At 44.4% G+C, this 16071-nt stretch overlaps 1 protein-coding gene across 1 annotated transcript in view; it reads right to left on the bottom strand.

Moving 5' to 3' along the window:
• LOC130854933 (uncharacterized) overlaps window positions 1-12157 on the bottom strand; it is a 78096-nt gene extending 65939 nt beyond the window's left edge. The window contains exons 1-3 of the mRNA XM_057737777.1: window positions 12153-12157; window positions 9377-9981; window positions 4025-4070 (exon numbers count right to left, since the gene is read on the bottom strand). Of these exons, the coding sequence (XP_057593760.1) occupies window positions 4025-4070; window positions 9377-9981; window positions 12153-12157 (656 nt within the window). The remainder of the gene's footprint in view (window positions 1-4024; window positions 4071-9376; window positions 9982-12152) is intronic.
• Window positions 12158-16071: the final 3914 nt, after the last annotated feature.

The raw sequence follows: 16071 nt of genomic DNA, 5'->3' as shown, positions 1-16071 counted from the left end.
CTCCAATTACCTCTGCAATCATGCGCTCCTGGGCCATTAGAAGTGACCTTGTTCTAGCTGCTGCTGAGTATCACTGCATTATCTCACAAAGCTTGAGACTTCTTCACACTTCTCTCCAAGAAGCACGATGGTGTCGCAGAGGGATCAAGAGCAACACTTCCAGGGAGACTGGAACCTGACTGCCTGGGGTTGAAAGCAGCTCTGTGACCTGGTGCGGGTTACCTAAGTTTCCTTCTCTGTAAAAGTGGAGATGAAAATAACACCTGCTTCGTAGGGATTATGAGGATCAAATTTATTTACTCATGAAAAGGCACTCAGACACAGCCTAGCATTTAAGAAGCACTTAATAAGCCTGAGCTATTATCGTTGCTATTATTACTATTATTGATCTTGGTTAGAAGTTAGAAAGCTGATACACACGTGACAAACTCCATGGTTCTGAGGCCGAAAGCCTGAGCCTTCAAATAACCATGCAGGAGAACAGAAGTATGAGCAACCTCGGGAACAGGACTGACGTCAGGTCGCCGGGGCTCACCAGCGGCGGCAGTGACTTCTGCTTCCCCATACAGCACACTTCCCTATGTGGCCACTGAAGGTGACATCCCTTGGATGGAAATGGAGATCTCGCAGTCCCATCAGATGGGGTGCTCAGGTCCCCAGAAGCATAGGTATGAGCATCTTTGAATCATGAAGCAAGCTTCCCTCAAAAGAATGCCTGACCTGGGAATCACTAAAGGCAGCTTCCTTCAAAAGAGTGGGGGACAAGCCCCAGCTCCAGGGAAAGGGGAGCCACTGACTAGGGACCGAGCATGGCCCATCTCCAGTGAGGACACCGGAAGGCAGGGAGAAACAGCAGCAGGGCTCACAAGTCAGTTCCCTCTCCACTTGAGATGGGCTGCAGAGGCATCCCCACTCCTGCTCTCTGGAATCCTTGGGGTGATAGAGACATGGAGACTTCAAGAGGGTTATTCTCAACCCCTAATTAATACAGCAGGAAGCATCTCAAGTAAGTAAGTACATGGAAAAACAACAACAACATGTGACCACATCCGTACCGAGTTCACTGTGGTTACAACCACTTACTGTACTTGATGCCTTGCAATGTCTCTATGTTACATTCCCAGGAATATACCCGTATACCCACTCCTGTATAGGAACAGACTTCTTACAGATCATCAACACTGCAACTGGGGCTGCCTTTACCCATGTCAGGTCTTCAGTAGGGCTTGAGTATCACAGCTACAGACACTTGGCACATGGAGATGGAGGGGTGCCCTGAACACTGCAGATATGAAAGACCTGCCACAGGGCTCCCTTATTTCCCTGGAAGGAATTTTGTTGGAAACTCTGCACTTGCAATGGCAAGAACAGAAATGAATGTCATTTTCTTATGAAATCACTCTAAGGACTCTCTTAGGACTCCAACTCTAAGAAATAGAAAAGGCTGATATTTACCTTGCTGTCCTCCCCGACTAGCTCCCACCTCCTAAGCATCTGTTTCTCACCAGCCTACAGGTGGTAAATGTTTCTGCAGACTCCTCAGAAGGGCCATCAGTTAGAGACCACAGGTACTCCTAAGACCCTCCCAGCCTCAGGGGCATCAGATCTGCTCTCAAAGGCACTGAAGTTCTAACCATGGCAACTAATACCCAACAATTTTAGCAGATTACATTCTATCTCTACATTGCATGGCACAACATTCCTAGACCTTTGTAACACTTGTGTTGAAGAGAGTTGCCTTTTTGGAATGAGCTACAGCAGAGTCTCTCTCTCTCTCTCTCTCTCTCTCTCACACACACACACACACACACACACACACACACACACACACACGCACACACACACAGAAACCCTAGAATGAAATCTCAGAATGTGCTATCTTGATCTGGACATTCAAAATGAATTCCCCTAGAGGGCTTCCCAGAGTACTGCCTGATGGCACACTGTTGTGAAGTTTATCCTGGAGAGACTGCAAGGAATGTGCCAGAGCAATTTGTCTGAGAAGATGAGCTGTCCCACTGTGTTAATCAGAACAATGCACCCTCCCCAAAGATGGTCACAGCCTAATCCCTAGGACCTGCGCATAGGCTGCCTTACGTGGTGAAATGGGCTTTGCCCAAAGAATCCTGCGACGAAGGTTAAGGACCCTGAGATGGGGAGAATCCTGGATTATCCAGGTGGGTGAACCTCACTCAGCTGCAATCACAGGCAGATGTGACTACATAAAAATGGACACAGAGATGTAATGTTGCTGGCCTTGAAGACGGAAAAAGGGGCCACAAGCCAAGGAATGTGGGCAGCCTCTAGAAGCTGGAAAAGACAAAGAAATGGATTCTTCCCTAGAGACTCCGGAAGGAACGCAGCCCTTCCCACACAATTTCACTCCAGTGAGACAAGCATCAGACTCCTGACCTCCAGAACTGTAAGATAATAAACCTGTGTTGCTGTAAGCCAAGTCTGTGGTAACATGTGAGAGCAGCAATTGAAAAATCACATGTACCCAGGCCAAAGGCTGTAGATCGAAACATCTTGTGTGTAAAGCCCTGCTAATCCACCCACATGCTGGAGTAAAAATGAATGTCAGGGGACTTCCCTGGCGGTCCAGTGCTTAAGACTCCCTGCTTCCAATGTAGGGGGCACAGGTTCAATCCCTGATTGGGGAATTAAGATCCCACACACCATGCAGGGCGGCCAAAAATACATAAAGTCAATTAATTAATTTCATTTCATTTAAAAAGAATGAATGCTAGACTCTGCTTATACCTAAATGCCAACCTGGGGTCTATGCTCGGTGAATCTCCCTCCTTCATCCCAACCTGGACTCCAGCTCAGTTCATTTTGTGCCCCCCACACACGTGTCTCTCAAGTCCCCAAGTCCATCCTGTCATAGGACACGTGAAACCTATTTGCTTTGTCTCCCAAAATCCCTCCTAGGACTTAGTGGACACAACTTTAGCTACCTCCGGGCTGGGTGATATTGAGTTCTGAGTGCCCAATAAATAAGCACCCATTTTTCCCACGCAAGTGTGAGAGGAAAACATTTCTGCTTCGCCGCTAACTCAAACAGACTGAAATCCTGGCTTGAGCTCCATGGACAAAAGGTCTTGCTAACACTGCCTGTTCTCCACTCCCCAAGGCTAGGGCTTGAGGCTGCCCACTGAGGAAGAGTTTGGGTCAGCAGAACAGAATTGCTTACCCAGGACTGCTCTCTCACAGTGGCCCAGGACAGAGAAGGAAGAGAGGGACAGGCCCCCAGTAAGTGAAATATTTAAAATAAACAAGTTATAGCTACTTGAGAAAAATGCATTTTAAAAATCCCTAAATCTCACTTCGAGCTCCAGATTTTCAGAGTTTCCTCTGAATTCCTCTCATTTTAATTCAGGTATATATCACTAACAAAGGAAATGTTTTGTGTGGAAAATATGACTGGTGCTTTTCAACATTTATTTTGCACTGCACATTTGTATGTTTGAATTTTCTCTTTTGCTTGTGTTATTACTGTAGAATGAGAGTAAGGTTTACAAACCCTTCCCCAGGTGTGATTTTCTTGAGTCACCTACAGCACTCCTTAACACATTTTACAGGGGGCACAATAGGTGTTCTGGAGCAGGAGAAACAGCACAAGAGAAGTTCAAGTCTGTACTCTTCCTATGTGGCCTCTGGAAAATAACTTCACCTCCCTTAGCACCAGTCCCCTCATTTGCCACACCTGATATGCTGACATCTTGGAGATCACAGTGAGGGCCAGGGGAAATCTGAACTTTGAAAGCATTTACAAGTATTATGTATTGTTTCTATGAATTCAGAAATTATTAAATGCCTACCAAATTAGACTATACACGTGAAGTGGCCTAAAAAGGCAGTATAAATGAAAGGCGTGAGATACACAAAACCTGTTGCCAATTAAAATATTCAAATTTTCCACAGAGAGTACCAAGAGGCCATTAGCTTTACTGTACATACTATTCTAACTTAAAACATGAACATATTTTATGGGGCTATATATTTTTATTACAGAACTTACATGACTGCTGCATGTCTTGTATCAAATATTCTGCCCTTCACAATTCCTGAGGGAAAAAAGAAAATAAGGATTTCATGGAAGTTGCAAGCAGAAAAAAAAGGGACGAGGTACTTGTAAAGCTTTTATTATGGCACATTACCTCAAAGACTCAAGCTTTAAATTCTAAGAAATAACTTTTAAGGATTAGGAGGCCAAAAAGTCTCATGGAAGTGTCACATTAGAGAGTGAATTCTTTAGTTGAATAATTTAATATTATTATTACTATTACTATTATTATTATACTTAAGCACAGTTTTTACCCCAAGATCCATATAACCACTGAAATTAATGTATAGTGTGTATATGTGTATAATGTGTGCATCTGTTTTTTCTCAATGAAAAAGAAGGGAAAGCTACAGGCAGAAACATTTGTGTAGCACGTCCCTGTAGGGGAGTTTCTCTTCCTCACTTGGCTGAGGTCACCAAGTTAGCTGGGCCTTCTATAACCTCCCTCTCTAATCTATACAACTGTGTCTGTCAGAAATTTGCCTGAGGCAATGCCTATATTTTACCTCAGCCACTGACCTTACTCAATGAATGCTACAAAATACTGTTGGGGAGGCTTTCTTAGGATACCAATCCCATAGGGTCTGAAGTTATATACGTAGATGCATATACGCTTGAGAACCCTCCAGGGATGACCACTACACACACTTCCTTCCCTCCAACCACTTGCTCTGGGACCCTGCCTCCACTCATCTTCCAGGCAAACTTTCCTTTCTGATATTTGGAATTCCATCTGGCAGGTCCTTTCCTTTGTGCAGTGCTTGCTGCTCTATATTTTACATTAACTCCTTAAAGATAACTCCTCTGTAAATGGCATCTTTCCCAATTCTCCCATGGAGCTGTTTTTACCCTTTGTGCGTCCCTGGTCAATTCAATGGCAGATTTGGAACAACAAAACTAAACACAGGTGTAACTCGCCATCTTGAATTAAAAGTCAATCATGACTATGCCATTTGTTTTAGAATAGTTAGTCCTGGGAGAACAGAACTTTTAGAAAGTGGATCCAAAGAGATCATCTTTTGCTGATGTGATTTAAATATGAGACTATATGAAATGACTGAACAAGTCTTTTCAGCAATATACAACTGGTTGCACATACTTTCTGATTTTATTGTTATCAACTACAAAAAAAAGTGAAAACTAATGATGTGCAAAGAAGTATAAAAGAGGAAAAGCAATCATTAAAAATCCCGTCATCAATAATTAGTGATGTTGAGCACCTTCTTTCATGTGCCTCTTGGCAACCTATATGTCCACTGACAGACGAATGGATAAAGAAGATGTGGTACACATATACAATGGCATATTACTCAGCCATAAAAAGGAACATAACTGGGTCCTATGGAGAGACATAGATGGACCCAGAGATAGTCATACAGAGTGAAGTAAGTCAGAAAAAGAAAAACAAATATCATATACTAACGCATATTCGTGAAATCTAGAAAAATAGTACAGATTAAGTGGTTTTCAAGGCAGAAACAGAGACACAAATGTAGGGAACAAACGTATGGACACCAAGGGGGGAAGTGGGGTGGTGGGATGATTCAGGAGATTGAGGTTGACATATATTCACTAATATGTATAAACTAGAAAACTAATGAGAATCTGCTGTACAGCACAAGGAACTCCACTTTGCGGTACAGTAGAAACTAACACAACATTGTAAAACAACTATACCCCAATAAAAAACAATCCCGTCATCAGACCTTTACCCTTAACATTCTGGCATTTCATCTTCAGTGTTTCTGCCCTGATTTATTTACAGATGTGAAATCATACAGCCAATTCAACTTTGTATTCGTTTTAATCTGATATTATAACCATTTTCCCATTTTATTAATAATTTCTTGGAAAAAATTGTTTAATGACTACATAATAGCCCATGATGCAGACATTATGTTTCTTGTAGTTTAGAATCTGAATTTTTTAAATTATGGTAAAATACACATCACACAAAATTTACCACCCTAACTACTTTTTTTAAGTACACCATTCAGGATCATGAGTGTATTCACATTGTTGTGCAGACGTTACCTTTTTTTTTTTTTTGCTGTCTTTGTTATTTTTTATCTTTTTTATTTTTTTGGGGGTACACCAGGTTCAATCATCTGTTTTTATACACATATCCCTGTATCAGACATTACCTTTTGTGGGTATTTATGCTGCCTCTTCTTTTTCCCTCCTTTTAAAATTTACACAGTAAAATTCACTTTGGGGGGCTGCACAATTTCATGGGCTTTGACAAATCCATACAGTTGTGTAAGCATGACCACGTTCAGCATGTGACACAGCTCCATCACCACGTAAATGCCCTCAGGTTGCCCCCCTGCAGCCCACTTCTCCCCACCTCAGTCTCTGGCAACAATGGAGCTGTTTTCTGCCCCATTAATTTTGCCTTTTCCAAAACGTCATGTAAATGGAATCATACAATGTGTAATTTTTTGAGACAGACTCCTTTCATTTTTGTTCACATTTAGGATACATACCTAGAAATGGATAACAAATACCATTCCTTTTATCTCATGACTTCTTCATGGATGTGTTTTTAACTCTTGGTTGGCTAAGTCTTATTTGATTGGTTGTTTTTTCAAGAAAGGCAAATGTCTCCCATATTATTGAACATTGTACCTCACACAGGAAAGGCAATGAAGAAGATATATTATTTTTTTCATGACCCTTTTTCCTCAAAACTGTAGACACGCTTCACATTTGGACTTGCAGAAGAGAAGACTGATTTTTATTCCTTTATACATGTGTTTACTTTTTCTGCCTGGAAGCTTATAGTGTTTCATTTTTAGTATTTGAAATAAAAATTGTAGCCAGGGTGTACCTAGTTGTGTGTTTGGTTTCACTGATTTTGACTGAAAAAATAGTTGGTCTTTTTGACTGCAATACTCAAGGTCTTTATTTGCAGTGTTGCATATTATTCTCAGATTATAATTTTGATTACTGCTCTTTTTCCAAGAATATTTGTAATTCTTAAACTACTCCTATTATTTCCTTATTGATCTATGACTTTCTCTGACATACATCTCATTTATTTGACCTTCTCTTATACTTCCAAGAAATCTCCTACAGATATCCCTCCAACATGACTGATTTTCTTTTTCCCATAGTGATTATTTTGTATTTTATTACCTGATATACTTTTTTTTTTTTTTGGCGGTGCCATGAGTCTTGGGGGACCTCAGTTCCCTGACCAGGGATTGAACCCAGGCCATGGCAGTGAAAGTGAAAGCCTGGAATCCTAACCACTAGGCGACCAGGGAACTGCATGATACACTTTTTGATGCCGCTCTTTCTTTCTTGGCAATCCTTCTTAAACTCCCCATTCTCCAGCAACATCTCACACCATCCTCACCTCACTTTCTGTTCCAATTGCAGCATGAACCTCATTCTCTTCCTATCTATTTTCTGTGAGGTGCAGTCCCCAATGGGATTTAGAAAGCATAGGGAAGAAAGACATTTTTGAGTGAAAAGAAAAGCACTATGGCTGCCTCCAAAAGCATGACTAAATGATAATTTTATTTCTGAACCAGGATACAGACCAAGTGTCCAAATAGCTGCCTCTTTTTAATATACTTCTCTTGACTTGGCGTTTAGAATATCTTCGTAGATTATCGCAATAGGCTGACCCAGTCTTAGCATTTTCTAACACTGTATGTTTCCATCTTTGTGACTATATCATCAGAGGTATAGGACTCTGAAATTTATTAAACTCTTAGCCAGGCTACATTAAATTTTAAACATTCCAGAAGCATCAAACTAGGATTCTGGCAAGAAAAATTTATTTAGGTGGAGAAGTCTCTCTCTTGGTCTAAAGGATATGACTCCATTCTCCTGGGAAACAAGAGCTATGCCAGTAGACAAGGTCAGTTACATACACAATTTATTTCATTGTGCTTATTACGTGTGCATAAAAGAAAAAATGAATTACAGAAAAAGTGAAAGGGTAATTTGAAGTAGTCTGCTTCTTTTTTTTTTGGAAAAGCCCCAATTGAGGAAAGCAGCTAATAGACTAGGGAAGTGATAACCAAAATCTTCTTGTATCATGCTGACTTATAACCCTAAAAAGCTTTTCATTCTAATTTCAAGGGGGCAGCAACTTACAAACACATGGTTGAAGAGAGTATTGGAATTGCTCTAAATACCAGAATACAAAAACTGTGGACACTTAGAAAGAATATTTTCTTTAAGAGAGTATTAGAGAGAGGGCCCCAGCCCTCAAACTCCCAGGGAGAACTTTTCTTTCCGCGGGGAATGTGCAGAAGTGGGTTGGCAGCTGGGGAGCAGACTAGAAGGCGGCGATGCCCTCGAAACGAGGACCCGCGCCGCCCCCACCGCGCCCGCCGCCCGTGGAAAAAGCCGCAGGCGGTGCAGCCCCCTCCCCGCCCTCCCGCGGACGCCGCCCGCCGCCGATACGCGGCCCGGGCAGATGCGGAGCCCGTCCCGCGGGGAAGGCGGGCGAGGAGCCACGCGGGATTCGGGGTCCGGGACCGGCAGACCCCGCGAGCCCCAGAGGCGGCAGTGCAGCGGAGGAGCCCGCCCCTCCCCCTCCCCGCCCCCGGCTGGACCCGCACCCCGAACTCTGCGGGCCTCGGAGAGAGAGGGGGAGGGGACCGTGGCGGGGGCGCCGGGGGTGGCGGGGAGAACCGAGGGCCGATCCCCCGAAGGAGGGGGAGCCGGGGCGGGGTGAGTCGAGCTCGGGGGAGGAACCCCCGAGGGGGAGCGGGAGCGCCGGGGGTGGGAGCAGGGCTCGGGCCCACTTAGGAGTGGGGACCTCGAAGGACGAGCCTCCTCACCCCAGCCGGAGACCGTGGGGGCCGAGCGGGAGTCAGAGCACGGCGCACGGGGATTAAGGGGGAAGCCGGGGGCGCGCGGAGCAGAGTCCCCGTCCGAGGGGGGCACGAGCCCCTACGGGAGGGGATGGGGGGTTCCTCCGAGAAGCGGGGGCGCGAGGCGGAGGCGGCTCGGACCAGGTCCCCGCGGACGGGAAGAGTAGCCAGGCCGGCGGGAAGGAGCTGGGGGCGCAGACAGGACCCCCGAGCTACGCGAGGCAGGGGAGGGTGGGTGCGGCGACCTGCGGGCAGGGGCGCCGGGAGGACGCGGACACCCGCGGGAGGGACGCGGAGGGGAGAGCTGGCGGGGAGGACCCGGCGCGGGCCGAGTGGGGGCGGGGCTGGACGCCGGGGGGCGAGGACGGACAGCGGGGGGGTCAGGGCGGCGCTCGGCCGGCGGGGCTCCGGCTCCGGGGGCGCAGGGTCGGTGTGGGGTGGTCGGGGGCTATGGGGCGCAGCTCTCACTCACCTCGGGGTGGAAAGCGGCGCAGGAGGTGGAGTCCGTGTTCAGGGTGGGGGGCAGCCACCGCGGGAGTGCGGGCGCCGGCCGTTGGGGGCCTGGGGCGGCTCAGGACGAGGGCTGACCCGGGAGGGGTCGCCTGCACCGGGTGTGTCGCGCACCGTGACTCCACAGCCAAGCACAGTGGTCCATGCAACTCCTGCCACCAGCGCGACTGGAGAGGTCGGAGAGCCGCTGCTGGCGGGACTGCGCCGGGCAGACACCCAAACGCCTCCGCGAGCTGACGCCCAGTTCGCCAGCTGTCTCGGGAGGGAGGGGGAGAGAACCGCCAGGGCTGTCTGGAAATGTAGCCTGGGGCGATGGGAAACCGCCAGCGAGGGACGGGGCTTGGGGCGGGGCAAGCGCGGGGTATTGTGGGAGCTGTAGTCCCGGCTCTGCCGCTGAGGCCCACAAAGGCCCCCTCAAGGACTCCAACCCCCAGAGGGCTCCGATTGCGGCTGCCTGGTATACGGAGGCGGTGGTTCGGGGACCTCAGACCGCCAGAGCGGGGAGATGCAGGGGCTCCCTCCTGCTCCGCGATGGCGGAAGGGCTGCTCCTTCGGTAGCGCCTTGGTCTCCGCGGGGGCGGGGAAGGTCAGGGGTCACCCCTGCGGGTGGGGGCAGGGCGGACGGCCGTGGTCGCGATGGGCAGGGGCAGCTGGCGCTTTTTCTGTCACCTTTGGGACTTGGGAGTCTGTGCCCCTTTGCGGGGCTGGGGTCCTCACCGCCCGGCGAGGGCAGTGGGCGCTGATGGCGCAGCCGCCCCACGGCTGACTCCCCACTCCCTGGACCCGGCGGAGTGAACTTGTTTTCCCAGCTGTGGCTTTTCTGGCCAGTTCCTCCTCGCCCTGGAGGTCCAGAACAGTGGAAGTTGCCTAAAAATGCTCTGCTTTGCAATGGCTACATTAACACGCACACATGGAAACTAGGCGCACAGGAGTACCTTTCCACCTTATGAGCGTTTTATCCGGATGGCTTCCAAGCTCGGCTTTAAATTTGAAGTTTTATCATTCCTAAATTTAAATAAATTGGCTAAATATAAATAATATTATTTTCTTCTATAACATACATAGCAGGGTCCCAGCTTGTACCTAAGAAACTCTCACCACTGTCTGTCATATAGACTAGTGCTTATCCCAAGGAAACCCTTTTGCATGAGGATTTATGGAACCTCCTGAGAGAGGCTCCATCCCAAGTGAACAAAATAGATAAAGCTTCAGGATTCAAGAAAATAGAGAAAGTTCAGTTATGAATACAATTTGGTTTAATTTGTCTTCTGGACTTGCCACCATTGCCTTATATCAAGACACTCTACAGAAAAGGGAACAGGCGAAGTTAAAATTTGTTAAATACATAGATATAGATATGCAAAGAAATGATGTGTATTACTTAAATAAAATTACAAAACTCTACAAAGAGGCCTAAAGTAGACTTGAATAAATGGAGAACATACCATAGTCCTAAATAGCTGAACTCAATACTGTAAAATGTTAATTCTCTCCAAATTAATCTATAAATTTATAACAACTCCAAAATCTCAAAGGGGACTTTTTTGGACCCTAAGAAAATGATTCTAAAGTTCATCCAGTGGAGTAAATGTCTGCAAGAGCCAAGAAAAAACAGTAAAAGAAGGGAAATTAGAGAGACATTGCCTCAATCAAAACAGTATAGAATTGGCATAGTAATAAGCATTCGGATCTATTAAGTTTAAAAAAAGAAGAGTCTAGAAACAGACCCAAGTATAAGGACATAATATAGAACCACAAGTCACTGTGATGAATGGTTTAAAAGAAAATAATAGATAACTTCTTCACAAAAGACACCAAAATGAATTCAGATATATCCCAGAAATTAATAATTTAAATGCTGAAACCATAAAATACTAAAAAAAAAGTTACAGATTAAAAGTGATACAGACTTGCTATAGCAAAGACTGTCCTAGATATTTCAACAAAGGTAGAAACCCTAAAGGAAAAGACTGATAATTTTAATTACATTAAAGTAAAAACACATAGCATTTTCTATCCCTTCACCAATAGACAAAGGAATAAGCATATGAATATCCACACAACAATGCAGTAGTAAAAGTACAAGTATATGGGCTGGAAGAAAACCCACCAAATTGCCTCTAAGGACGGAGGGAGTGGGTGTAGGAGTGAACTCGGGGGGAAAAACACAAAAGGATTGCTAAGGGAATGTTTTATTCTCCTCCCAGCCCTCCCATAAAAGATCTGAAGCAAATATGACAAAACATTCCATTTGATGAAGCCAGGTGGTGCTGTCATGGATGTGAGTTTTATCTGAATTTTTATGGATTTTGAAATTTCTTTTAAAAAATATTTTGAGGGTAAAAGGCAATCATTAGAGAAGAATGTAAGCCTATATCATATTTAATACAGGTAAATGTGTACCTGCCTAGGGAAAGGAGTAAGAGATTAATTAAAATATTAGCAGTGGCTACTTTCAGGTGCTGGGCAATTTAAACTTCTGTTTTTGTTTCTCTGCATTTTGTAAAGTTTTTTTTTTAAGCCAACACTTTAATATTTTCATTGAAAACAAGCAAGCAAACAAACAAAACCACATCCTGCTGACATACAGAAAAGCTCAAGTCAGACAGGACTGAATAGTGAGTTCTAAGTTGGAGACCAGGGAAGTTTATGAAGGAAACCCTGACATACTAATAAACTGAAGCGTGGGACTCAACTCGATATTGCACAGACTTCCATACGCCTTTAGGCCAAGCTACCTCATCCAACCAAAAAGAAAAAAATTAAGAGAGGGGTCTGTAGAAATTACCTTCAAATGCAAAATGAAGAAATGATGACTGGAAGCAAGGAGGAGATTTTCCAATAATTTCCACTCACTGTCTCACGGGTCAGTGGGTTTCCTGACTTCTTGCCAAGCTACCTATTTATAGCACAGTAAGCTCTACTAGAGGCAACATTTCAGCAAGAGTCAAGTGTAAGGAAAGAATAAATACCTGGCAGCTGATCAAGTCTGTCATCGGGAATAAGGGCTAATTAAACCCATACTACTTACTGTTCTAAATAGACCACTGTTTGGTTCCATGTTCTATACTAAACATCACCAAACAGAGCTGTGTCCTGTCTATAGCTTCACATAAAATAAATTTTAATTCATAAAAAAAACAATAAACAGTTTAATACATTCATCTGGGCTTTTAGATAGGTAAGTCCAAATCATTTAGGTAAATGGTTAAACTATACACAGCTGGAATTTATTTTTCATTTTGTCGCTTGATAGACTGATAGGTTGATATACCGATGTGAAAAGTTGAAAAACATCATCATCTATTCTTTAACATGAAAGCTGAGAGTTCTTTGCAATATTGTTTTGATTTGTCTCTTTTCCCACTATCCCATCTGTTCAGTTTTTAGAATCAGGTTTGTTTCCATAACTTCACCTTTACTTACAAAAAAAAGAAAAGAATCTTGATTCTAAAATAACTAAACTAGGCAAGTTATACACACAGACATCTGCTTTCTCTGGTTGAATCAGCAAGATATTTTTACTCTAAAATAACAGAGAGAAAATGACACCTCAGGAGGGATCCTCAAGTTTTCCTCCTCTCCTTGGCCATGAAGGTGGTCAGATTTTGCTTTGAAACCCCACTGCTATTTCCTACCAGCCAGTCCTCCTGCTCGTCTCATCATTCCTTGTTTTCCAAAGAGCAGCAATAATACCCCCAACTTCTACCCAGTTCTCATCTCTTTCCTTTGATGCCAGCGGCATGATGATAACACAAACATTCAAAGAAAAGAAAAACAAAAAAACCTCCACTGGAGCTGAACAAAGTGCCCTCAGGGTCATTTCTGGGGTTTGTATTGGTTTGGCAAAAGAGATCGGGTTTTCCATAACATCTTATAAAAAACCCAAAAGAACATTTTGGCCAACCCAATATTTGTGTATTTTTCCTTATAGTGACACAGAACTTGCTTCCCTGAAACTTACATCCTCTAGAGCAGGGGATGATGAGTGCCCATAACTGCGTCATTTTGCTGTATAGCAGAGATTGGCATAACATTCTTCATCAACTATACTTCGATTAAAAAAAAATTTTAACTTGTGTTGAAGAGGAAAATTAGAAACTTGCACTCAGCTAAAAATAACTTCATGCTCATTCTGCTTTTGTAAGATATGCTTGCTGCCCCGAGAAAGAAACAAGATGACCTAGAAACCAAATGTAACCATAAAAGATGTTTTGACAAATATGGAATGTTCTGCACCTGCTCTTGCAAGTTTCTGTTTGGAAACTCCCAGGCTCTGTAACTGCAGAAGCCCATAGCAACCAAGTAACCAATCTACCAATGCTAACTGTAACCATGTGCACTAACCCCTGTAAAAGTAAAGCTCACCCTGAGCTCGCCGCCCAGAACTTTGGTGCCTTAGCTCATGTGGAGCCACCGCTTAATAAACCTGAGTTCTCCAATAAACCTGAGTCTCCAACCCTCCCAGTGTGGTGCTTGGTGCTTGGTTTCTCGACAGACCGATTTCTGCAACAATGTGACTCTAGATAAGTTTCTCAACCTTTCTAAAACTCATCTGTAAAATAGAGATGATAATTTTACCCCAATAGGATTTAAACAAAATACCATCTATAGAATGAATCACACAGCATCACAGTAAATGTAATAAATGTCTCCATAAGTGTAAGCTACTGTTCTTCAAAATAATGTCTTTTTCCAAACAATGACAGGAGAGCTAGCTCTCTCCCATTTTTACTTAGGCAAGACTTAACATGAATCACTAGTGAATTTCCTTTTGTGGGCTTTGGCCCAGAATACCAGCTGTGTGAACCCTGATCCAGTCATCCCGTCTACAAGCCACTTTCCTCAGTTTCGCAGCGTCCATGGCTCCACCCAAGTCAGATTTGTACCTGCAGGTAAGAAACAGCCAATGTGGCAGCGGCCACGCCTTGGGAGCGAGCTGGGGCTTCCGGGGATGGAGCCCTTAGAGTGGCCACCCAGCAAAGGTGTAGAGATGTGGGCACAGTGAAGTCCCCACTTATCCGGGTCCACAAATGCCCGCTGCACACCCGCCAGCTACAGTTAAGCAGCTCTGCTTTGTCAGCTCCTATCCAGGGGCGCAAACTGAAATGCTATCAGGCCAGGAGGATAACATACACCTGTGTAGCGGCGGCTGGATATCAGGCTGGTAAGTGGGGAGATCGGATCCGACTGGGAGAGTGTAAGCCCACAAAATTTTAAAAATAAATAAATAAAAGGAAACAGAAGAAGAATAGAAAGGTGTGCAAGTCTGTGAGTTTTGGATCCATGTTACGCTGTCTTCTATCCCCTAGCTTTCCATCCCAGCCTGACCATACTCCCGTGCCCAGGCCCATCCAGGCTGTGCTCCTTTGGGGTCTGACAGACTGAAAGGGTAGTAGGTGGTCTCCTCAAACCCAGAATTGGTCTGTGAATCCTCCCTAACAACCTCCCACCACCCATAAACGGTCGTCTCCTTCCTCCACTTCTCCGTTGACCCAGAGATTAGAACATTATTTGCTAAATAAATATTATGGATATATCAGTCCTGTCGTATTGCAATCCCCTCCAAAGGAAAAACATTTTGCACGTTGATGGAAGGCAATTTTCCCTTTAGTTTCATGATTAATAATCAGATTGTAGATTAAAAGATAAATCAACATTTGAGAATTTGATTCATATCTGAAAACCCTGATGTGCATGAAAATTGTATATTTTTTTCCTAATCTTTAAATTAATTTCTATCCAACCGAAGTTCCTTTGCCATCCAGCTGTCAGGAAATTTCAGTCTTCATTATGTTGGAGACTTCCTTTTCTTCAAGCAGTAAAATGATCCAGGGAGCAGAGGCGTTGCCAATGCAAAAGGAGACTCCTCTGGGCTTTAAACATTGGTAATGCTTCCCACTTAAATGTCTCTTGCTGAAGTTCACAAAACCCCTTCATGAGTGCTACCCCCCTGCTTCCAAATTTATGTTTCAAGTACAAGAATCTTGGCAAAGCTGGGAGCCACTATTGTAGGGTTCCACCTAGCCAACTCTTGAGGTCTGGCCACCTCCTTTAACACTGATACAGTGGGGCAAAGACCCCTGCTCTTCTAAGAACTCCTTCCCCCCCATTTTTTACCTCCTTCCTCTCTCTGGGAATCAGCCCCTCTTCCCTCTGTTGCAGTCCAAGACAATCTGTTTCCTCTTAGGACTTCATTTCCAGAAGGACACCTGATTTCACCTCTTCATGAATTGTTTTCTAAAAAGACAGGAAAATGTGTTGACTGCAGGCAGCATCTAGCCTCTGCCCTTCCAAAAGTGCTGCAAGAAGGAAATGTCAAGGTCCTGATGACCTGCTTGAAATCAAGGAGGGGGGAAAAAACAAGGAGAACAAACTCATCACTATTTCAATACATTGCCTCTCTTTAGGAGGATCAAGATTATCAAGAGACCTCTCCAGGGAAATGTTGACCTGTGTCTGCTACTTTTTCATCTTGCTGTTTGAATCTTTTTTTTCCCCTACTATGTAACTAAATCTTTTCAAATGTCTATTTCTTTCACTATATCAGTCAAAACAACCATCTATCTCATAGTCTTCTCTGCAGTGTGTATATACCATTGCTCATGTGACTTAAACTATTTATGTTTGCATAGGCGACACCATTGCCCACATGGA

This window comes from Hippopotamus amphibius, chromosome 6 (assembly GCF_030028045.1).
Source record: "Hippopotamus amphibius kiboko isolate mHipAmp2 chromosome 6, mHipAmp2.hap2, whole genome shotgun sequence".
In the NCBI taxonomy this organism is placed as follows: Eukaryota; Metazoa; Chordata; class Mammalia; order Artiodactyla; family Hippopotamidae; genus Hippopotamus; species Hippopotamus amphibius.
This window is presented reverse-complemented; position numbering and strand designations above follow the sequence as displayed.